The 23,519-nt window shown below is 39.8% G+C and overlaps 1 protein-coding gene across 8 annotated transcripts in view; it reads right to left on the bottom strand.

Annotated features, from left to right (window-relative positions):
- Nucleotides 1–23,519, bottom strand: part of gramd1ba (GRAM domain containing 1Ba) — a 92,113-nt gene that overhangs the window by 8,652 nt on the left and 59,942 nt on the right. For 4 of the 8 annotated variants that reach the window (XR_009651570.1, XM_060909090.1, XM_060909092.1 and 1 more), the window contains exons 3-17: nucleotides 19,991–20,011; nucleotides 12,259–12,343; nucleotides 11,702–11,805; nucleotides 11,471–11,566; nucleotides 11,302–11,382; nucleotides 11,082–11,197; nucleotides 9,952–10,129; nucleotides 9,640–9,820; nucleotides 9,373–9,516; nucleotides 9,145–9,263; nucleotides 7,864–8,006; nucleotides 6,515–6,618; nucleotides 5,797–6,000; nucleotides 2,459–2,549; nucleotides 462–569 (exon numbers count right to left, since the gene is read on the bottom strand). Coding sequence is in view for 7 of the 8 variants with exons in the window: in XM_060909090.1 (XP_060765073.1) it covers nucleotides 462–569; nucleotides 2,459–2,549; nucleotides 5,797–6,000; nucleotides 6,515–6,618; nucleotides 7,864–8,006; nucleotides 9,145–9,263; nucleotides 9,373–9,516; nucleotides 9,640–9,820; nucleotides 9,952–10,129; nucleotides 11,082–11,197; nucleotides 11,302–11,382; nucleotides 11,471–11,566; nucleotides 11,702–11,805; nucleotides 12,259–12,343; nucleotides 19,991–20,011 (1,775 nt within the window). In the remaining variant the exon portion in view is untranslated. Of the gene's footprint in view, nucleotides 1–461; nucleotides 570–2,458; nucleotides 2,550–5,796; nucleotides 6,001–6,514; nucleotides 6,619–7,863; nucleotides 8,007–9,144; nucleotides 9,264–9,372; nucleotides 9,517–9,639; nucleotides 9,821–9,951; nucleotides 10,130–11,081; nucleotides 11,198–11,301; nucleotides 11,383–11,470; nucleotides 11,567–11,701; nucleotides 11,806–12,258; nucleotides 12,344–13,179; nucleotides 14,226–19,990; nucleotides 20,012–23,519 lie in introns of those variants that run through there. The other 4 variants (XM_060909093.1, XM_060909089.1, XM_060909091.1 and 1 more) reach the window with 3 other exon arrangements.

Here is a 23,519-nt window from a genome sequence, read left to right as displayed (position 1 = left end):
TGGAACATCCTTCGTACACGTCCCTATGAGTGAGATGTTACAATAGAAACGAGAACTTATTTAAACGAGTGAAATTAACATCAACCTGTGATTTACAGGAAACTAATCAACTCCTTCTGACCAATCAGGAGTGAGAATTTCACAGCACTGTGTTGTGGTGTAACACAACGTACGCTTGATTTTTTTTTTTTTTTATAATGTTCTACAAATTTTCTTCGCAAAACTGAAACAAAACCAATTTTATGACGTTTTTACAGATGCACAAGATCGTGATGTTTGATATGAAGACGTGATTTGTCCATCATGATTTAACCTTCCATCTATTATTTTTAGTGTTTATCTCATATGTATGTTTTTATCTCATAATTTCCATCATAAAAATAAATCTCAGGAGAATTAAACGTTGCAGTCAGAAATCCTCCGTTTTCTTCCCCGGCGTGTGGAAGCGGAGCGATTCGTACCTGTCGCGAGCTCGGAGGCCCTGCAGCGACGCTAAGCTCTGCGTGGTCTGTTCCAGCGTCCACAGCTTATAGAACAGCATCATGTTGAGGAAAACCAGCAGCACCAGGCTGAGGACACAAACGCAGCCATGTTCACCCCGTTTCTCACACACACACACACACACACACACACCCTCACTGATGATCACACACTGACCCCTAGTGTTAGCATGCTGGAGTTTTAAACTTATTTTAATACCCGACACCCACAAATCCTACAGATGTGATGATGACGAGACAGAAATGAGAAAAGAAATTGATGACAAAAGTGAAGACAGTCCAGAGTCGACTTAAATTTAGTTCAGCTAAATTTTGCTCAAACTGTTGGTGATGCGTGAAACTAAAAAGTTTTCGATTAACTCTTTAAAAAAAAAAATGTCCAGCGAACTCAAACCTCTAAGTTATTATAATTTTCACACTATTTCTTAAAGTTTCAACTATCAATACAAATCACTGTGTTAATATTTTTATCCACATTATTAGATTTTATTTTATTCATTATTATATATTTGCCCTTCATTTATATTTGTTATGCACAGCTTTCATAGAAATACGTGTCAGCTTTTGAAACCCTGTGCCTAATAAAGTTTATTATTATGATTATTATTATTAAATGAGGGCGGCACGGTGGTGTAGTGGTTAGCTCTGTCGCCTCACAGCAAGAAGGTCCGGGTTCGAGCCCCGTGGCCGGCGAGGGCCTTTCTGTGTGGAGTTTGCATGTTCTCCCCGTGTCCGCGTGGGTTTCCTCCGGGTGCTCCGGTTTCCCCCACAGTCCAAAGACATGCAGGTTAGGTTAACTGGTGACTCTAAATTGAGCGTAGGTGTGAATGTGAGTGTGAATGGTTGTCTGTGTCTATGTGTCAGCCCTGTGATGACCTGGCGACTTGTCCAGGGTGTACCCCGCCTTTCGCCCGTAGTCAGCTGGGATAGGCTCCAGCTTGCCTGCGACCCTGTAGAACAGGATAAAGCGGCTACAGATAATGAGATGAGATTATTAAATGAAACATAATGCAGATTTCTGCTGTAATCGATGTACAATCCCATATCACAGGTTTTAGAACACGACAGGTTCAACAGATTCCTCGTTTTAAAAAGGACGACATTAAATGCCAGATATAAGAGCATGGCTAGGATATGACGATTTATTATTATCTCATCTCATTATCTCTAGCCGCTTTATCCTTCTACAGGGTCGCAGGCGAGCTGGATCCTATCCCAGCTGACTACGGGTGAAAGGCGGGGTTCACCCTGGACAAGTCGCCAGGTCATCACAGGGCTGACACATAGACACAGACAACCATTCACACTCACATTCACACCTACGCTCAATTTAGAGTCACCAGTTAACCTAACCTGCATGTCTTTGGACTGTGGGGGAAACCGGAGCACCCGGAGGAAACCCACGCGGACACGGGGAGAACATGCAAACTCCGCACAGAAAGGCCCTCGCCGGCCACAGGGCTTGAACCCGGACCTTCTTGCTGTGAGGCAACAGCGCTAACCACTACACCACCGTGCCGCCATTAGTATTTTTATTTATTTATTTTTAGGCTAGCATGGAGTTAAAACTGTATCCATGTTCACACTCAGACAAGTTCAAACATGATATAAGAGGAATAAAACTCTTCAGGACGTGCCGTTATCTGAAAATAATCAACATCCGTCCGGACGCAGTGACTCCTCAGAGTGCCGCGCTGCATCACACCACGCTGGTGTGGATTATTTTCCTGTAACTGCATGCCTCACTGTGCATCTTTTATTCCTGACTGAAGCTCATTCCAGTTTCTGTGGAATCCACCAACTGACACCACGTCCTCTTCCAACAGGAGCAGGCTGGAGATCTGACCTTCCTGCCTCTGTAAGAGGTTCCTCCTGAACTCTGGGACTCTCGAAGATCTTTAAATTATTGCATGAGTCTTATTTACCAAATGAACTCAGACATCTTGTAATAAACTCACATGAAGCTGATGATGAGCAGGAGTTTGGAGACGCTGTACAGCGCCAGACCTCCGGCGGTCGGGTCGGGGAAGTGCCGCGTCTGCGTGGATCCTGTGCCCATATGGATCATGGGAAAGAACAGACAACAGTGTTAAAAAAGACAGCGGAATGTGATATCGGATGGCAGCAGGGTTCTTGCAGGATTCAGTAAGTTAAATTTTAGACCTTTTTTAGACTTTTTAAGACCATTATGAAATTTTTTTTAGACCAACACGAAGCATTACAGCCTGCCCTACCCCCGCCCTTCCCAAAAAAAGACAATCGAGTTCAATTCTCAAAACAAAGTCATTTGTATTGATAAACTGACTCTCAGGGATACAAACTGATTGTGTGCTTATTTATGTCATACGGCAACATTAGTACAACATTAGTACAACATTAGTACATTATGTCACGTAGCAACAAAAGTACAAGACAACAGCGTGATAAAGGGCATTTGTGCAGTAAATGCAGTCTGTAGGGGTTTGGTTTTTCCCCTAACTGCAACAGAACTCATTTAAATTTTTGATTAGTGGTGTTCTGGTAATAAAACAGCGTTATTATATAATGCACTGTTGTCAGATGATGACTTTCTTGATTGCTCATGTGAACCCCATGCTGCAAACCACAGCATCGCAGACCTCCACTTGCTGTAGCAACCATTTCAACCATATTAACAGTAAAAATGCATACACATCTTTTAAAACTCATAGTTAAAACATACGCAGTAGCCCCGTAGCACACTTGCTTCCAGTTAAACAGCAAACTCACGCAAGGCGGCAGCGATTTACCAATGAAATCAAGTCATACCTTGCGAGAGGTATACAAGGGAGACAGCAGGTTTTTAAACAGTAGCGGAACAAACAGGGGCCATTTGAGACAGAGGTGTAAAATCATTGCAAAACATGAATGCAAAATTAATAAATACTAAATAATAAAGCCAGGAAAGACACACCATTGGGGAGAGAATAATATATTAAAAAAAAAAGAGCACTGTTAGAAAGCTGAATACGCTGACTGGACTCATGCGCTCCATGTCACGGTAACGTTGATGACATGTAATGTGCACGCTAAGATTGTCTACAGTGCAGGGGCTTCAAAGTTTGGCAGAATAGCAGGGTACAAATAATTTACAGCAGGGTGTAAAATGGTAAAATGTCTGCCAGCGGCAGACATAATGCACGCAAAGCGTGCAGGGATAGATATATATATGAGAGAGAGAGAGAGAGAGAGATGCAAGTACGAATTTTTCATGGGGCGGGATGGTTTGGAACAGGTCGTCTAAAATTGGGATAACATTTACCCGGGACGGGTATTTGAGGCAGGTCATCTAGCTTAAGCTTGATTAGCGTTGTTACGCACGCCAGTGTTTCCCACAGAAATTTTGGAGACTATGGGGGCAGCCCATGGGGGGCGGGGGTTGTTTAAAATTGAGTGATGTGTTAAATATTAAGTTATTACTGAAAAACTATTGATTAAAAATACAAAGACACTGAGAAATGGTCCTATAAACAACTTTACCAATATAAAAGATTACCAGGACTACAAAAATGCAGAAAAATAGGCTTTACTTATCCAAATGCTTCTGTTGGTTCAAAAGTTAAAGTGCAGAGAACCTCACAGCACAACATGCAGTTACCTTAAAATATAATATAAATGCCTCAGCTTTCATGTAAGAAAAAAAAAAAACTATTAATACTAGTACTGTGTGCAGGCAGTCTCTCCTGAAGACTAAATTAAACAATAATTATAAACTAATAAAATAAATGGCTCAGGCTTCATAGAAGAAAAAAAAAACAATTTGAACAGAATCTCACAGTATGATGCTGAAGCTGCCTAAACAATGGAAAATAAAATACCATTTTGGCAAAAACGTTGGCATCCATTAATTTCTTGTATTAAGTAAAAAAAAATATGCTGCCAGATACTGCTGACATTTTACAGCCCAAAATATGTTCAAAACCTGCCAAAATGCACTTAAAACCGCCCAATTGGGCGGGAAACCGCCCAATCTGGCAACACAGGGCAGTAATAGCTGCACTCATGTCGAGGATGTAAACAAAGTTGACGCGGCAACGGACATACATGACATAGTGGATGTAATTTACGTTCGCAACTTTTTTTGCCGTCAGAAATATTTAATATTAAATTTTGTGACTCGACTGACAATAGCCGGCGGCATAACAAGCCACAGACGGCGATTAGCCGCCGGTGAGCGGCTACTTTTGAGCCCGCTGACAGTGTGAAAGCTCTCCGCGCTAATGTGAGCGGCTATTTAACCCAGCGTTCCAGCCCAACACAGCTCCTTTCAGCGATAGTGTGCTTCAGCCTATTGCTCACACAACATTCTCGTTTTTCATACTTATGGCGGTGCTTGAAAGTTTGTGAACCCTTTAGAATTTTCTATATTTCTGCATAAATATGACCGAAAACATCATCAGATTTTCACACAAGTCCTAAAAGTAGATAAAGAGAACCCAGTTAAACAAATGAGACAAAAATATTATACTTGGTCATTTATTTATTGAGGAAAATGATCCAATATTACATATCTGTGAGTGGCAAAAGTATGTGAACCTCTTTACTCACTATTATTCGACGCGCTAGTATCCACACTCCTCATCGCACCGCCAACACAACCGCTAACCTCCTCTGACTGCCACAGACTGCATAAACTTGGCGGGAACTTAGAAGGTAGAGCTACGGTAGGCGGAGTGGACAAACTGGACCATTGCATACTTGCCGCAATCACCGGTGATTGAAGTTTTTTAGCAGGCAGACAACAACGCAACCGGCACATTTTTTATTAATGTTTTGCAGGCACTTCTAGGAACGGACTGAGCGGATGTAAGAATTTTAGACTTGGATAAATTAAATTTTAGACCTGAGATGAAAATATGTGTGTTTTTTAGACATTTTAAGGCCTAAAATTTAACTTTCTGAATTTTAGACTTTTTTAGACCCCGCGGGAACCCTGGGCAGGTAAAGCTGAGGGCAAAAGTTTGCATCCCTTAAGTGGTATTTAATGAGAAATTTCTCTACAAAAACAGGATAAAATCCAGTATTCAATACATCTGAATACATTTTTGACTGATTTAAATAATTTTTATTAATGTTCAACCTGATTAAAAAAAAAGCACACAAAGCTTAATTTTTCAATGTTCCACTTTAACACATTTTTAAATCGGGTCGTTTTAACCCGAGCAGTACGAGATAATTAACTGAGGGCATTAATCACACACGCTCCCACATCACCGCGGAGACACATCACGTGTCCGAGATGATTTATTGATTTATGTGCTGATGTAAGAGTTCAAACCTGGGACGTGTTTAATGCGCTGGATGACCTCGTCGTCCTCGGCCGTGGTGATGGCGCTCAGCTCCTCGTTCAGGTGCTGCGGCCGCAGGTGAGCCACCGCCCGTTTCCGGTGTCTCCTCACTGTGGACGAGCGCGTCGCTTTGGCTTTGGGAGAAGGTCTGTGGGGTTCATTTAGCACGACCTCCACTTTACTCAGCTCCAGTTCTACACACACACAAACACCTTACTATACTTGTGAGGACCTTCCTCTGACACAAATATTAACGGAGCTAATTAACACGATGCTGCACTGAAATCCCACACTAACCTTCACCTCGGTAACCACACACAAACATTTCAGCTCTTTTAATTAAAATAAACAAATAAATAAATAAAATAAATAAATAAATAAAATGCAGTAACGACAGCGACCAACTTATTTCACCGAGGTTCCCTGACATTAACTGTAACTACACGACATGACACGTTGTTCTGCTGAGTTCAGTATTAGTGCACAGTGCTGCAGTAAACGAGGAATAAAACACTTCAGGATGTGCCGGAATCGGAAAATAATCAACCTCAGGCTGATAAAAACCTCCGTTTCACACCTCCGTTTTATTTTCCATTAACTGCATGTGAAGTCCGCTTAGACGCGCTTTGCTAAAACTATTTATTTTTCAGAACTAAAATAAAATAATGCCCAGTTCATCATCGACTCAGGGGTTTGAACTCGACTCACCTAAATGTCTAAAATATTCATCGAGGCCATTCCAGAAGTTTCTCTCTATAAAGCCCTTGACGAGACCCCAAGGCTGTTTTCTGTAGCGCAGCTCGGTGGAAACTCTGCAGGAACACAACACAACATTTATTTACATTTGGGATTCAGGTTTAGGCTTAAGTAGGCCTGAGATTTAGAGTTTAAAAGAGAGTTGCGGTTTAATCGTGAGGTTTTATTCTTAAAATGAAGGTCTACATAGATTTAGGAGTAAGTCACAATGAACAATTTAAGGAGGGAGGTTTAGATTAAAGGGTGAGGTTTAAATTTAAGGAGTGATGTTCAGGATTAAGGAGTGAGGCTTAGATTTAAGGAGTGAGGTTTAAATTTAAGGAGTGATGTTCAGGATTAAGGAGTGAGGCTTAGATTTAAGGAGTGAGGTTTAAATTTAAGGAGTGATGTTCAGGATTAAGGAGTGAGGTTTAAATTTAAGGAGTGATGTTCAGGATTAAGGAGTGAGGTTTAGGTTTAAGGAGTGAGGTTTAAATTTAAGGAGTGATGTTCAGGATTAAGGAGTGATGTTTAGATTTAAGGGTGAGATTTAAATTTAAGGAGTGACATTCAGGATTAAGGAATGTGGTTTAAATTTAAGGAGTGAGGTTTAGATTTGCAAGTAATGTTTTATATTTAGAAGCAAGGTTTTTGAATTTAGGACTAAATCCTCACAGCTAAGGTTACGTTTTGAGTGTTGTTTAGATTAAAAAACAAATTCCAGATTAAAGATTGAGGTTTAGATTCAGGACTGAGGTTTTGATTTGGGAGTGAGGTTGGGATTGAGGAGTTTAGGAGCAAGCTTGAAATTTGTTTGCAAGGCTCAGATTTTGAATTGAGGTTTATATTTTTTTAAACCATGTTTAGTTTTTGGAGTGATTTACAAACGAGGTTTAGATTTCTGGATGAGGTTCATATGTATGACATTGAGGCATTTGAGGTTTAAATTATGGAGGGTTAGACTGTGGTGTTGTGCCCCATTATGACCACTGGAGGCAATGTGGCATGACAAGAGGCCCGAGTGGGTATCCCTGCGATGACATCATGTCTGAACATTACAGTGGAAGGAGAGGACATGAAATATTTCACATATTTTTTTTAAATATATTTTTTGGGCTTTTTTTCACCTTTATTGGATAGGACAGTGTAGAGACAGGAAATGAGCAGGGGAGAAATCGGGACATGTCCTCGGGTCGGAATCGAACCCGGGTCCCCGGATTTATGGTGTGGCGCCTTATCCACCTGAGCCACAACGCCCCCAGAATTATTTCACATATTGTGTGCTTTTTTTATTCCCTCTGGTCTCCGTGCTCATGACTCGCCTCAGTCTGCACTTGTTCTTCGCCACTCTGGTCAGCATGTAGCGGTTGAGCGTGTAGAAATAGTCGTGATAAGGGACATCGTGAGTGATGACTTCGGCGTCAATGATGTAACACTCGCTCTCCTGGCTGGCTTTGTACAGAGTCTGGAGGAAAGAACAGGAAGGAAGAAAGGAGCTGACTTTACTTCGAATCCGAGTCTCACGTTTCGTCATTGAGACCTGATAAAAATTCATAAACATATTTCTTGTCAGAGTTTCACACAACAGTTTCTCATTAAACAACAAAAATCATTCAAAATCTGACAACACAAACTGAGCTGATCTGACAAAATATGTTTCAGGTCTTATTTTTGCTTCTTATTTTTTTGAAGCACTGGAGCTTTGAGGCTCATAAAGGTCATGAAATGGAAGTCTATCTTCCTAAAAAAAAAAAAAAATTATATATACACACACACACTACCGTTCAAAAGTTTGGGGTCACTTTGAAATGTCCTTATTTTTGAAAGAAAAGCACTGTTCTTTTCAATGAAGATCACTTTAAACTAATCAGAAATCCACTCTATACATTGCTAATGTGGTAAATGACTATTCTAGCTGCAAATGTGTGGTTTTTGGTGCAATATCTCCATAGGTGTATAGAGGCCCATTTCCAGCAACTCTCACTCCAGTGTTCTAATGGTACAATGTGTTTGCTCATTGCCTCAGAAGGCTAATGGATGATTAGAAAACCCTTGTACAATCATGTTAGCACAGCTGAAAACAGTTGAGCTCTTTAGAGAAGCTATAAAACTGACCTTCCTTTGAGCAGATTGAGTTTCTGGAGCATCACATTTGTGGGGTCGATTAAATGCTCAAAATGGCCAGAAAAATGTCTCGACTATATTTTCTATTTATTTTACAACTTATGGTGGGAAATAAAAGTGTGACTTTTCATGGAAAACACAAAATTGTCTGGGTGACCCCAAACTTTTGAACGGTCGTGTATATATTTTCTCTGAATATCTGCTGCAAATCACATCCAAGTATTTCACGATGTGGTTCAGGACACAGTTGGACTTTCTGTAATCTATAAACATGGTGAACTTTTGTCCATGTTGAAGAGCCATCTTGAAAAAATCTGAAAATGTTTTCCCCAGTGCTGTCTAGTCTCATTCTAGGCTCCGCCTCTCAAAGCATGAACCCTGAATGGTTCCAGAAAGTGAAAAAATAATTTATTTAAAAATAAAAACCACAGATTTTGAGTGAAATCGACTGAACGTGCCCCGGTTGTTCTTGAGGTTACCTGAGTCTCCGTGACCGTTGCGGTTTTTGGAGCCAGGGGGTTGGTGATGGTGACGGTGTACATGATCTCTCTGCTCTGGTCTCCCATCGCTTCCTTCTTCCATGGATGATACACCACATCTGTGGAGGAAGTCAGAGATCAATCATAAATGAGATAAAGAACAGACGTCAGGTTCTGAGTTCTTATACACATCAGGATTACTGAACCGTGTGGATAAAGCGTGCTCACCAGAGAAGCGGCGTAGCTCCAGGAAGTCCCTCATGAACTGTGACTCGGTGAAGAGGAGATCGTACAGCTTGTCCACGTTGAACTTGTACACCTCGTTGATGTACTGCTTTCCATTTAGATCATCGTGGAAGGCCTGGACTTCTCCTGATGGAAGAGATGGTGTGAGTGATGGGACACCTGGGTCCATCTCACCAGCTTTTTTTGAGAAGTGACGTTTGGTTACTTGCACAGAGCCTCCTATCGGGATCACTATCGGGACGCGCTTACCATCATCGTGAGTTTCCGAGGAGTCACTGAGCTCAGTTGGAAGATCCTCGTTGTCATTGAAGTCAAGCGACGGTGAGGGTGCAAGACCACTGGACTTGGACAGCTTGTTATCTGGTAAAGGCAGACTTAGGAGACCCTCAGGAAGACAACCAGAAAACTCTTCCTCTGGTGGAACGTCATACTAGATGGAGAGATCAAGCAGGAAATGTTATCATTTATTATTTCATCTAATTTTTTTGTTGCTTCAAAAGTTCTGGTGGTAAACTCAGCCTTTTGGACTGTACACCGTTTGATCAGATGTGTGTTTCTCACGTGGCTAGGTGTGTCGCCACTGCCTGTTGAAGGGAGGTTATTGCTGGTGAAGGATTTCTTGGGCAGCTGTGGGCTTGTGTCCATTCTGACCTCCGGGGTTTTGGTGCACAAGTCCTGGGCCTCGTTCTCCTCAGGTGGGATCTCCTCACAGTACCTGCACCAGGGAGGGGGGCAACAGCTGGAGGTCAAGATTATCAGCTCGAGGAGACAGAGTGACACTCTCAGGTATATAATAATGGGCTGTGATGAGAGGTGGAGGGCCTCGTTTCTGTAATATGGATGTTACGAGCCTGGGTAGATAGGGTCAGTGAGAACACTTTCATTTCGGAATTGTGAAGAATGACTGTTGGGTTTTAAACTTTACCTTGATGGATGGATTGCACTCAAAACCCAATTGGTGGATGGGCAAATAACATTTTCTTGGGTGGTTGAAGATGGAATGTTTGATGGATAGATGAATTAAAAGATAAATATATGGAGGGATAAGCATGTTGTGTTTTAATGGATGGATAAATTAATTTATAATTGGATGGATGGCTTGAATAGCTGGGTAGAACTTCACTGGATGGATAAACATTGTTTGAACGCTCTGCTTTTTGAATGGGCAGATGGATGGATGGGTGGATGGATGAAAAGCTAGACAAACATAATGTGAATAAACCAGTGCCAAAAGATCATAAAGTGCACAAAGTGTGGATTTTATAGTTGATTTGGTTACAAAAAAAGGTTTGGAATGTGGAAACCGATGGATGGATAGATAAATGAACTTTGGATGGATACAGGGATGGGTGGATTGTTGGTTGGATGGATGGATTTTTCTTTAGTGCTAAGTCTCAGCCTGCATCTCTGCTACATCGTCAACCAAGAAGACATCTCAGGCTCTTCTCATAGAGGGTTGGATGGATGGATGGATGGATGGATGGTGGTTGGATGGATGGATGGTGGATGAATGGATGGATTGCAGACAAATGTAAGGCAAAATAAACCAGTCACAAAAGAGCCTATGGATGATCCATATAAACCCATCAGATAGAAAGCTGCAATATTAGCTGTAGTAAAAAGCTGTCCATTGTGGGTGTGCATGAACCATGAGTCACATTTTAACAGATGTTGAAGGAGGCAAAACTCACCCCATGGTGTTAAAGTCATCATCTGGCGGCACGTAATCCTCATCATCACTTGTCAAGCCCAGCTCGTTCCCATAACACTGATGGACAAAGTGCCACAGCTCTTTGGGACACAACGGCTACTTGGCAAAGAGAGAGGAACCAAAAATTGCACTGATGATACAAAAAAAAAAAAATCTCTGCCAATTTACGTCAACTCTACTTCATACTGGATGTAGCTCACCTTGTCCAGGAGAGCATTCTGCCAGAGACGGAACATCATCATGTAGGTCCGGTCCCGCGCACCAAATGAGGTAAAAAAGTGCTGTGAAAAAAAGAAAATGGTGTTGAAGAAAAGACTGGTGTGGAGAAGAAAGACAGAAGTGTTCAGTTTGGTGAGAACTTGAGCTCACCTTCTCATTGTCAGTACAGAGCTGGATGGCATTGGGAATGAGACGCGCCGTCTTCTCTTTAGTCATAGAACAGATGTCCTTCAGACGCACCATCAGCTACAGCAACACAGGTTTTATTCAGGAAGTTTCATCATGAGAGAATCGTGTGAAAAAGAAACAGAGCAGTGTGCAAGAGAAAACTGAGAAGAAGAAGAAGAAGAAGGCTATAATATCAAGCAGGTAAATAAGCACCAGTGTTTCCCAGCGGAAAATGTTGCTGTAGAAGCAAATCCAGTTTTCAGAGAGGTAGAGGCGACCCTGTAGGAGGATGTCTCTCTGCAGGGCACATGAGTAGTCTGGCAGGACAAAGATCAGAGGTCAGAGGTCAGTGGTTGATGTCGAGGGGTCAGTCATGTTAAGTGAATATCTGTGGTCTTACTGTAATCAGAATCTGATTCTTCTCCCAAAATCTACCGATGCAGGTACGGTATACCCTGATTCACACCAAGGGTCAATTTAGAGTTGCCAATCCATCGACCAGCACTTTTTTTGTAAGGTGGGAGTAAAACCAAGAACCTGGAGCAACTCCATACAGATGTAGACAGAATATGCAAAACTCCATACAAACGGTAACCTGAGCTCAGGATCAAATCTGGGACTCAGAACCTGTGAGGCAGCAACGCTACCCAATTAATACGAATAAATCCTCTTATTCTCAGACCTCAATACCTTCAACATAAAATAATAATAATAATAATAAAGATCCAACATTGGTCTTGCTGCTGATGTGAATCTGCTCTTCCACTCACCCACGATGAGGCGCTCAGTGTCGGGTAGCTGCTTGAAGAGTTTCCTGAAGTCCTCATTGCGTTGCTTATACGTAGGGCTTAACACCTGAGAGATGGAACAGAGACACCAGAATAGAGGACAAGCTTGCAAGAACACAACTTGAGATAAATGCAATCAAATGGTCTGTGCTGATAATCAGGATATGAACACATTGTGACGTTCATCATGGACGCTGTAATTGATGATAAGGCTGTGGTGTGGGTTGTCTGAAAGTTTGGAACACATGAACTGCTGGTCAATTGTCTAAGTATCCATGTTGGTCAGGTTTCTTGTAAGAGCAGTCTGATGCCCTGTTCCAGATGCTTTCTCAGCGTTAAATTTTACCAGGACGCGGTGAATGAGATTCATTTGAAGATATCTACGGTCAGCATGTCTGGGTAAGATCTACATCCTGTACTTGGTCTAGAATACTCGATCTCACAAGTGGAATGAGAAGCTCATGTCTGTCATATTAAAGAGAATACCTTAAATATCATTTCAGAGTCAAAAAAGTGGAATATTAAAAGTTCAACCCCCTCTGATAGATGTAATAACCAGAACACGAGTGTTAAAATGCTCCGTAAAGCTAAAATGCTATGCAAATGTTTTGTACAGAAGATCAGTGGAAGCAGACGGTTCTAAATGAACGTTTGGAACTGCTCAGACCAGACTACTCGGAAATCTCAGAACTTACAGAACGTGCTGAAATAAAAACAAATGTCTTAAATGAGTCTGGTTCCACAAATGCAAAGCTTTGTAATGATGGAAACTCTCCAGTAACCCAAAGGGAAAATGTGCCACAGGTGCTCAAATTCAGTCTCAAAAGTCAGAGCATTAGCACTTTTACGAGCTCCTATAAAAGACCACAACTCCACCTTTGTGTTCTCTTGCTGATTACTTACTGCTGGAACTCTCTCAAACTCCCATTCCCACTGAGTCCAACAATACTGAAGACCTTCAAGGTGCTGAACCATCTCCCAGTCACACAGCGAGTCCATCTCACTCTCCATGCTGACCATTTCTGCCGAGAAAGTTCACAAGGGTCGTCCAGTACAGCGGTTAACCCAGCTGATCGATGGTCCAAGATCTATCTTCGTGGAGGACAGTTTTCCAAGTTTGTGTTGTTGGGACCAAGCCCAAGTTCTGAAGTATAGCCTAGCTCTTAGACGACCTGGAGTAACCTCCTCAACCTTCTGGCTACATGTCATCTGTCATCACCCAGCCTGTGCATCAAGTCTAGGAGTGGAAGTTCTCTTGACTGGCTCAGGAAACCACAACATAACCCAGGAAGGCTGAAGTCCTGGAGATAAATCCACATGAAACTTTCACCAGAACTTGTTTTAAAAAAAAGTGGTGAGGCTGTTTCAAACCTATCAACGAATATACTTCATCTCTTAATCTTTCCTGAAATTAAGAGGCAAGATTTCTGCAGGCAATCAAGGATACCTTCAGGAAAGTTTAGAAACAGCATGCAAGAAGCAGAAGAAGAAGTGATCACATTTCTTTGGTGCAAACAGAAGATCCTACTCTCCAAACAGGAACGATGTTTTCAGCTGCTGTTTCTTTGTTTTGGAGCATCTCGGCCCATCAAACTAAAAAAAAAGAAGATCCGGTGGCTTCTGACTTGTTAATGATCGTTTGAAAAGTGGTTTCAACTCTGCTTGTTGCGATGCAATCTTCTAAGAATAAACTTTGGAAGTCTTGTACAGTTTTGCACAGTGATTGCTTCAACCATGTGTCAAAGGGAAGAAACTGTTGGAGTAGATAATAAATCCTGCTTCAAAAAATACTCGGAACACAAAGCACGATTCCTTGAAGAAAGGCGAGAGACGAGGTCAAGCAATGTTCCTGCGTGTTGAGAAATAAGACTGGAGCTCTCCACTTAAATGAGGCAGCCAAAACAACAGCTTTACCCAGAGCTCTTGCAGGTTTCCTAGAAAACAACAGTGCAGGATGGGAGGAGAGTCAGGGAATGTTTGTGTGCTGAGGAAATGGGGGAGTGCCCAAGGCTGCACTTGAACCAATCAGAAAAGCAGGAGAGTCCAGAGGAGGGGCCGAGGTGTCGAAGTGTGTCCTCTGCTGCAGCGCTGTCAGACCTCCCTCCAACCCGATGGTGGAGGGGCACGGATATTTACGATGACGCCCTTCATGGGTGCCCCCTTTCAGAATTCTTACAGTTTTTCCTGGAATTCCTTTTGTTCTCCAGCCTTTAGGATCACAGGAATCTCTTCTTTGCACAGAAGTTGAACATGACCCTGCTCCTGTGTCCTCCTCGTGTTTGACGAGTTACTCCAAGCGGTCATGATCTGAAGAGTAAAACCGCCTGGTGCTACACGCCTTCTCAGGAAAAAAGAAGACAATTCCCCAAGGAGTTAGAGGTTAAAGGTACGACCTGGAGCTTTGTGTGAAAATGAAACCCTGTGTTATCGGGTTCCACACCGAACCGAACCGAACCAAACCACCCGCTAGCATGCGAGATGAAACTTTTGCTTTCTACTAATGTAGTTTCCTTCACTAAGCATCAGAACAACAACAACAACAACAAAAAAAAAAGTGTACATAAGTTGGAAAATAGTGCTTTATCCTGGTGTGAAGTTAATAATGCTGTGTAATAAAAATAGAGCTCAATAAAGTATAACGCAAGGCTTCCAAACGCTTAATTTTCACGTTATGGACGTCACATCCTGTTCAGATCTTGTTTCCTGCTCAACTACTAATCAAATTGTAGAAAAGAAAAAAATATATTTTTTTGGGAAAAAAAAAAAAATTCCACGGGCGGCACGGTGGTGTAGTGGTTAGCTCTGTCGCCTCACAGCAAGAAGGTCCTGGGTTCGAGCCCCGGGGCCGGCGAGGGCCTTTCTGTGTGGAGTTTGCATGTTCTCCCCGTGTCCGCGTGGGTTTCCTCCGGGTGCTCCGGTTTCCCCCACAGTCCAAAGACATGCAGGTTAGGTTAACTGGTGACTCTAAATTGAGCGTAGGTGTGAATGTGAGTGTGAATGGTTGTCTGTGTCTATGTGTCAGCCCTGTGATGACCTGGCGACTTGTCCAGGGTGAACCCCGCCTTTCGCCCGTAGTCAGCTGGGATAGGCTCCAGCTTGCCTGCGACCCTGTAGAAGGATAAAGTGGCTAGAGATAATGAGAATGAGAAAAAATTCCACATCCACTTACATAAGTAATGTACAAAATGTTTTTTTTAGTGAATATTAATTAAAATATTTTCAAAATAAAATATTTTTAAATTATTACAATTATAAGTAATAAATGTAGAATAATTCTTGTAGCATTATTTAACTATTCAACATTTACCTCACGCACAGATGACTGATTCCTTTCAACAGTTTGTACTTTGATACTTCATTACTATGTTTTAAAGGTTTATTTAAGTTTTTTTTTAATTCAAGCTATATTTAAATATTTTTTGTGCACTTTAGCAACAAATACTGCTGTACAAACCTGACCTTGTAATAAATCTCTTATCTCGTGTAACTTTAATATCCAATCTGAAGGCTCGCACATATTATTTAAGTTTGTGTGTGTGTACGCATGAGTGTGTGGATGTCTGGAAAAAAAATATGCATCTTGAATAATACATTACATTTATATTGAGATAAAAAAAAACATCTTGAGAACATGGAGGACGTGTTAGAGAACATTACAAATGGTAAAGACGGGCAGTGAACATGTTCTGAAAACACAGAATGTCATCCATTCATTCAGTTTTTACATTGAGTTTTTGCATCTGATTAGTTTTACAGTTGATAGTTCTGGTTCAACTGTAACACAAATACATTATAATATAATAAAATCAACAAAATAAAAATCAACAAAATCACAAATATTTCTTGGTTCTTCCTAAGAAACAGTTTTGTTTGAAGTTTAACTGCACGAATGTTAACACACGGTGTTCAAAATAGTTTCGATTGAAAATATATACAGTAGTAATTAATAGGCATTAATGATATATTGTACGATGATAAATTGCGATACAAATTTATGACCATTCAATTCAATGAAAAAAAGAAAAATCACGATTATCATCAATAACGTACAATATAAGGAAAACACGTGACTTCACCAGAGACAGAAGTAGCGCAGCTCTAATGCTGTGAAAACACACACACACAAAAACAGATCTAAAATGTGAAAGAGCTGCAGTGTGACTGATTATACAAATCAATTTAAGAAGGAACTGGTGCTTTCTCCCTTTCAACAGATGGCTGAAAGATAAAGAAAAGAGAAGCAAATGGAGGCAGAACAAAATGTTCATAAACGTTTATTAAGAAAAGGAATATTAGTTCATAGGTGATTATATTTTACTCCAACCTTTACAAATGTGAGGAAATAATTAGTTGGTTAAGAAAATGAAACAGAAGGTTTTTTTTTTTTTTTTTATTAAAGAATAGGAATATTTAAGTTGATAAACAATAGAAAAATAAATGTTGCTTTTTTGTAATAAAATTTTTCATTTATTATTATTATTATTATTATTATTATTTTAAATATCATGAATCATCTTTTTAGGCTTGCTTTTAGTCTAATCTATAGCTGTTTAGTCTTTAGTTATTAGGCCAAATAAAAAAAATAGTGTGTTTCCGGTAACCCAACCGACCGAGAATTTCGGCGGCGAAATTGCCAACCGTAAAGTTTTTATTACCAATTTCCCTCGATATTTTAGTGTAAGCGACGTTAGTTTGTCATAATTTTTTGTTTCAACGCATTCAAGTTGTGAAAGAAACGATAAAAAGTAAAATGTTTCGCCACTTCTATCAGCCCTCCTGCATAAACATGGAAGCGCACTTGTATACTGAAGGAGGAAGGGAAACTGAGCCGAGCCACCATTTTGAATCCTCATTCAAGGCTGTAATGCAAATTGCTTCCTCTTCAGTATACAAGTGCACTTCCATGGCAGGGAAAAACACTACATTTTGCTGCCTATGTAGTCCCCTATTTATACAAATAGGAGTCATTCAGGATTTAGCCATGTTTTTGCTCGGCGTTTTTGCTCGACCCAAGTTCTACAGTAGGCTAGGCTAGGCCGTCTGCTTTTAATGGAAGTAGCCGAGCCTAGGACGTTATTTTCACGTTATTTCTTGATAAGGTGTTTTCATGTTATTACATGAAAATATCATGAAATAACGTGATAATTTCATATCATGAAATTACGTGATGTTATGTTATTACATGATAAATATATTGTAAAAACGTGATAACTTTGTTAACAATATCTTTTCACGTAATTACTTGATTCTAAGCCAAATTTTTTTGAGTGTGGCAGCAATACGCTTCCGTAGATCATAACTCGAACTCTTGTGATTTTTTTTTAAATTCGTTTAAAGATTTAAAACACTTTTATTTTATTATGATGTGTGGTATAAAGGATTCTGTGCCAAAATACTATTTTGTAAGATGTTTACTTGTGTCAATTTTTTCGAACAAAATAAAAAAAAATTAAGAAAAAAAAAAACTTTTTCCTACCTACTGACCTTATTTTAGTATTTCATGTTACCGGAAACACACTATCTTTTTTTTTTTTTTTTTTGCCTTAGCCTTTTTAATTAGTTACTGAATTATTATTTGCTAGTTTGTGATTGTAAAGTGCTGAGAGCATATTTGCATAGGCACTAAATAAATGGTATATTATTATTATAAATAAATGGTATATTATTATTATAAATAACTGGTATATTATCATGAAATCGTGACATGCCCAGTAATTAGCGGAGGAGTAAAGGAATAGTGAGAGAAGCAAAAGTCCGGTTTGTGGAACTGAAACAGCAGATAAAGAAACAGACGAGTCTCTGTTTGAGAGATTTTTGTGCTGAAAGAGAACTCGAGAGTTTTTGTGAAACAATCGCATGCGTGTAAACTGTAAGAGTCCATTCACGGCCAGCATGAACCCGAGTGCAGCGACTTTCAACAGCGCTCGCCTCGTCTCTGCGTTCTCTCCAGATCATTACAGCCGAGAGTCAAAACAACACCACAGCCTTCAGGGTCTCGTCCTCACTGCTGACCGTCCGACGTCCAGCTTCTCACGGGAAAACGTTACTGGCTGAAGTTCTCCAAATAATAAAATCCTTCTGGCTTTGAAAGAAAACACTCCTGAAAGTAAAGTCAGGACTGTACACATGACCGAGTGTGACTGACTCCGCCCCTCTGCCTCACTGTGGGGGTTTTACAGTATATACAGATCCAACTGTTCATGTTTAACCTTTCAACCTTAAAGCTGTACGGCCTTTCAGATTTTTCAAGTGTAGGTCATAAAAAGAATTTTCCAGACACCCAATTATTTTTGTTCGGTGACCAAAAGCTACTGAATTCGAGTCACAGACTTCCAATTTTATTAGATTTTTTAAATATAGAATAATTAATGAATTTATCTCCACGTGGCCCTAAATTCTCCACTATTTTTTCCTGCTTCCCCATGACCCAATTCAAGATACTACGTCATGCATCACGTGGTGGGCTTTCCCTGTTCACGCAAGGCATTGTGGGATACAAATTTGAAACAGGAGAGAAAAATGGAGGGCGTGAGTGTGTGAATGAAACGTGAAAGAGCGACTACAGTAACGGAAAGAAAGCGAGAAGAAAAGACGTTATGTTCTATATGAAGGAAAGGAAACGCAGGACCAAACTAATAAATATTGGCGCTCAGCGAGCACCTCGGTGTGATCAGCTGTTCGTTTAGCGACAGAATGATGGAACTGTCAGTGCACGCTCAAAGGGAAACCTGTAGATGGCAGTAATGCAACACTGTGGATGCCAGCTGCCGTAAAACCCAAAAGAAGAAGAAGAAGGTAAACCTGCGCATGCACACACGGACTTCCTCTGTCTGCTTGACTGCGCCAAGCGAGCGAGTTCATGCACATTATTTGCTTTAATCCCCTCAAATTAAATAACTTCCCAGCCACAGAATGGCCTGATATTTTATGAGATATTACAGAAATAAACAGATATCACAATCACCACATTTCAGACGGAACTAAATTTCACCGATTTTATGAAATTGAAAAGCTGTTGAAAGGTGAACTTTTTTTTTTTAAATACAAAAAGAAAATGCACCAGAAATAATGTGGGGAAAACATGATTATCGACTGAACAATATTGAAAGAAATATTCTATTATTTTATTAAATCTATACTTTTATTACATTATTTTCTTGATATATTTTTATTTATTTTGTTTTATTTTATTTCACAAATTTTAGAGATTTTCAGTTTTACATTTTCATTTATATATATATATCACATTTTTTAGAAGCTGTCCTGGCAAACACAGTTCACAAGTTTATGAATTTAAAAGTAATAAATTTTACAAATATATAGTTGCTATGTACTGTATTGTACTGGCGTAAATACTTTGAAAATACAGTTAAATTTATTTTCTCACATTTCTTAAAATAAATATTAGTTTTTTGTAATTTGTCCAGGCAGCCAAAGTTAATTTATTTGTTGGAACAGTTAAATTTTTTTAATAAATTATTTATTGATCACGTCATTGTTTAAGAGAAACTGTGACAGTTTTGTTTTCGTCTGAAAAAGCCTGAATTCTACAATAAAACTGTAACATGTATGGAAGCGTGAACAGGAAATAAAGCCACAAAAAAAAAGAAAAAAAAACACAACAGAAATAAACAAAGCCCTGTCATCAGGAGTAAATTCTAATGGTGTAAACTAAACATTACTTTAGAAAAAGGAGAAACAGTCTGTGACTTACATTGTACCAGCTTTGACTTTTCTGCTCGTTGGTGGTCAGAGGAGTGAAAAAATGAAAAGAGAGAAAGAACAAGAGAGAGACGTTAGACAGAAACCCAGAACTCAGCATGGGGTTTGTTCAGCAGCGTGACGATGATGATGATGATGATGATGATGACAGGGTGAAGCTGCAGACCTGCATGTATACCTCTGTGTGTGTGTGTGTGTGTGTGTGTGTGTGTGTGTGTTCTTCTGTTTATATCAGTTACAGGAGCAGTGGGATGCTCCAGATGTGTCTCAAGGGCAGGTATAGATGCAGATGTGTGCAGATTCAACCAAAAGAGGGCAGTGTTACAAAAAGACAAGAGGATTTTTTAGGGTTTAAGAGATTGGCTTTGGGTGAAAAAAATATAATAAACAAACAAGAAAAATTAAACTTTCTGCATCATTTACAAAAAGCAAGTAGAGTATTACTACAAATACATGTACAGCAGATAATAATAATAATAATAATAATAATAATAATAATAACAACAACACACACACACACACACAGAGGAGCAAACAAAGAAATCATAAACATTATTAAATGATATAACGTGCTGCAACTGTATCACATTAATTTGTAACATAAAACCTTAATTATTAAAAATAATCCCTTTGCTATACAGTATTAATAATCATGCTCTATAAAGTTATAAGGTTTCATCATGGTTATGAATTAAAGGGAGGTCTTTCAGTGGGTGAAAATATTTAATAATAAAACTAAGAACTGAATTGCTGGTTAATAATTAATACAAAGTAGGATTAGTAGCTCAGTAACGAGCTACTAATCCCTCATCATTCAGATTCACAGCTGAAAAACAGCTCAGTTATTTACACTCAAATCGTTATAACTCAGAATAATCACTCATCATCGTTTCCACGTCTTCAATAAATTACTTCTAAGAATAATTATAATATAATCACGATTATAACACACACACGATTGTTCACAATCATTAACCAGCTACTGACAAAGCTGCTAGGATTAATAATGTTTATGAGCTGTGATGTCTAATTATACGTTTATTACAGATTATTTATTATAGATGTATTATTAATTAACAACAATGACGAAGCGGAGAACCGTTCAAACATAATACGTTATAATTATTTCTCGTTAATGATGTTAAATTAAATGATTGTTTACCTGTGTGTGTAAATACACTGTAAATAATTATCAGTTGTTAATAATTAAGTTGTTGTTGATTAAGTGCATATTAAACCCTCCTCTACTAAGCTGCCACTAGGGGGCGATGTTTCTCCCTCATGCACTAAAACTACAGTTATCCTTGACACTGCCTTCAGTTTGGGGATTTGGGACGTTTTTCGATGCTCACGGCTTTCAAGGTGGGGTGCTAAAACTTTTACACATGCAGTTGATATGACGGAGAGTGGAGTGGGATAAAGAAACCGCTGGATTTATTTTTTATTCTTATTAAGTGTTTTTATTCTCATCACTTAACAGCTACAAAACAAACAAATAAAACATTCCACACCGATTCAGCAGCTCTGAGCAGAACTTTTATGCAAATATACGGTATGTATTTCTCCCCAAAGAAGAGGAAGTATTTCAATATTTCGAATCGTACACAGGTTTATCAAAAAAGATTTATCATTCGGCCATGTGACCTCAGGAGGTTAAACGCTGATAAACCTTTTAATGAGCAGGTCAAGGTCACTGAAGTGGAGCGAGTCTTGAAAAATCCAGAACTTTTTTTTCATTTAAAAAATAAAAATCTGATGTTCATGGTACAGAAGGTCAGATTTAGGATCGTCTGAACCACATTCATTCTTTCAGTGTGGAAACATTCCAATCGAGATGTGATTATATCAATTTTACAACTTGGGCTTATTTTTTTATGTTGAAATTTAACTCATGACAAAACTGAACATGCATGATACGTCTTATAGGAGAGGAAAGGGTTAACATACAGGCGAAACATCAAAACACACACACACACACACACACACACACACACACACACACACAGGGTGGAGAGAAAAGCAGAAAAGTGTGATGCTTACTCTGGACAGTCTCTTGTGCGACTAGCATGCATGAGAAAAAAAAAAGAACAAAGGAATCAAGAAATGAAAAAAGAAATGTCGTACACTGCACAGAGTGAAAATGAAGGCGACTTTCCGTAAGTGCAAAACACACGAACAACTCCGTACTGATCACCACGTGCTCACTGCTGATTGGCTGAGAGACGGAAACAACGATGAGATGAAACACGAGCTGAAACGAATCTCCTGATTCACTCCGTGCTATTTTTAGATATGATGTGAACTTTGCACAGCATAAACACGAGCGCGCTGCGAAACAGGAAATGACACCCAAAGAAAGCAGAGTTGCTGCAAGTCCAGGGGGTGGAGCTCGATCTGATCTCACTCCTCCTACAAGTCCAACCCGAACCCATAGAACCCTGTACATCACATTAAACACACTGATCCAGCCTGAAACACTCCACCGCCTCGACTCCGCCCACTTCCAGCCCGGTAGGAGGAGCTTGATCAGGTCTGACTCCACCCCACGGACTTTTTGCTCTGCAGAAGACTGAATTCCGCCTCACTATAATCAGAGAAATAACTTTGCATTAAATTCATGTTTTTGTTACACGAACTAGAAAACAGAGTCCTGCAGAAGTGCAATATTTCATTTCAGTGAGAGACACACACCGCATCCAATCAGCAACGAGCACGTGACGGCCAATAAGGACCGCCCCTTCCTGTTCTGAGATTATTTGGTTTTGTTGTTGTTGTTTTATATAAAAACGTACACAGAAGAAATCTGTTTTTTAAAGAAACGGCAAATACAACTAAAAAGAAATCAGAGTGATTTATCCAGGGAACAAAAAACAAAACACCTGTATGGACATCAATTTAAATTTGACAGTTGTAGGTGTTTGAACGTTGCGGGTTTTTTTGTTTTTGGGGGGTTTTGCACTTACGAGCTGCTTTAGAAAATAACTGATGACATTTATGAAGAGTGTGGGTGAGAGAGAGACGGAGAGAACATTGACGATGACGATGACACACAGTGCTGATGTTGAGCCTCAATTAGAGAGAAAATTCATTCCAGAAACTTCCAGACTGAATCTCTGAGTTGATAACAAATTAACCTCAAATTGGAGTTGTACCTATTTGCATATTCGCAAGTAAAAATACATACAGTGCATTTCTTTTCGTTTTTTAAAGGTCATCGGCAAGGGTCGGAGGTGAAACGTAGAATATCAACTTTATTGTCTAGAAGAACGACCCAAAAAGTGAATTCAATCTTCCTGGTGTCTAATTTGCACCATAAAACTGAATAAAACGGTTAAAATATACTGTTTTGCCCAGTTTCTGAAGGTTTGTTTACATCTCACTTATGCACACTTTCACCGCCAGGGGGCGTCGTCGTGACATCATTTAAGCCAAACAGACCGGGAGCAGCTCTGCGTTTACCTGCGAACCGAGCACACGTGTACGGACTCTGGTCGTGAGAGGTTGTGTAAAATGTCTGAAAG

The sequence above is a fragment of the Neoarius graeffei genome, chromosome 25 (genome assembly GCF_027579695.1).
Source record: "Neoarius graeffei isolate fNeoGra1 chromosome 25, fNeoGra1.pri, whole genome shotgun sequence".
NCBI lineage: Eukaryota > Metazoa > Chordata > Actinopteri > Siluriformes > Ariidae > Neoarius > Neoarius graeffei.
Note: the sequence above shows the minus strand (reverse complement) of the source record. Positions and strands in the feature narration are given on the sequence as shown.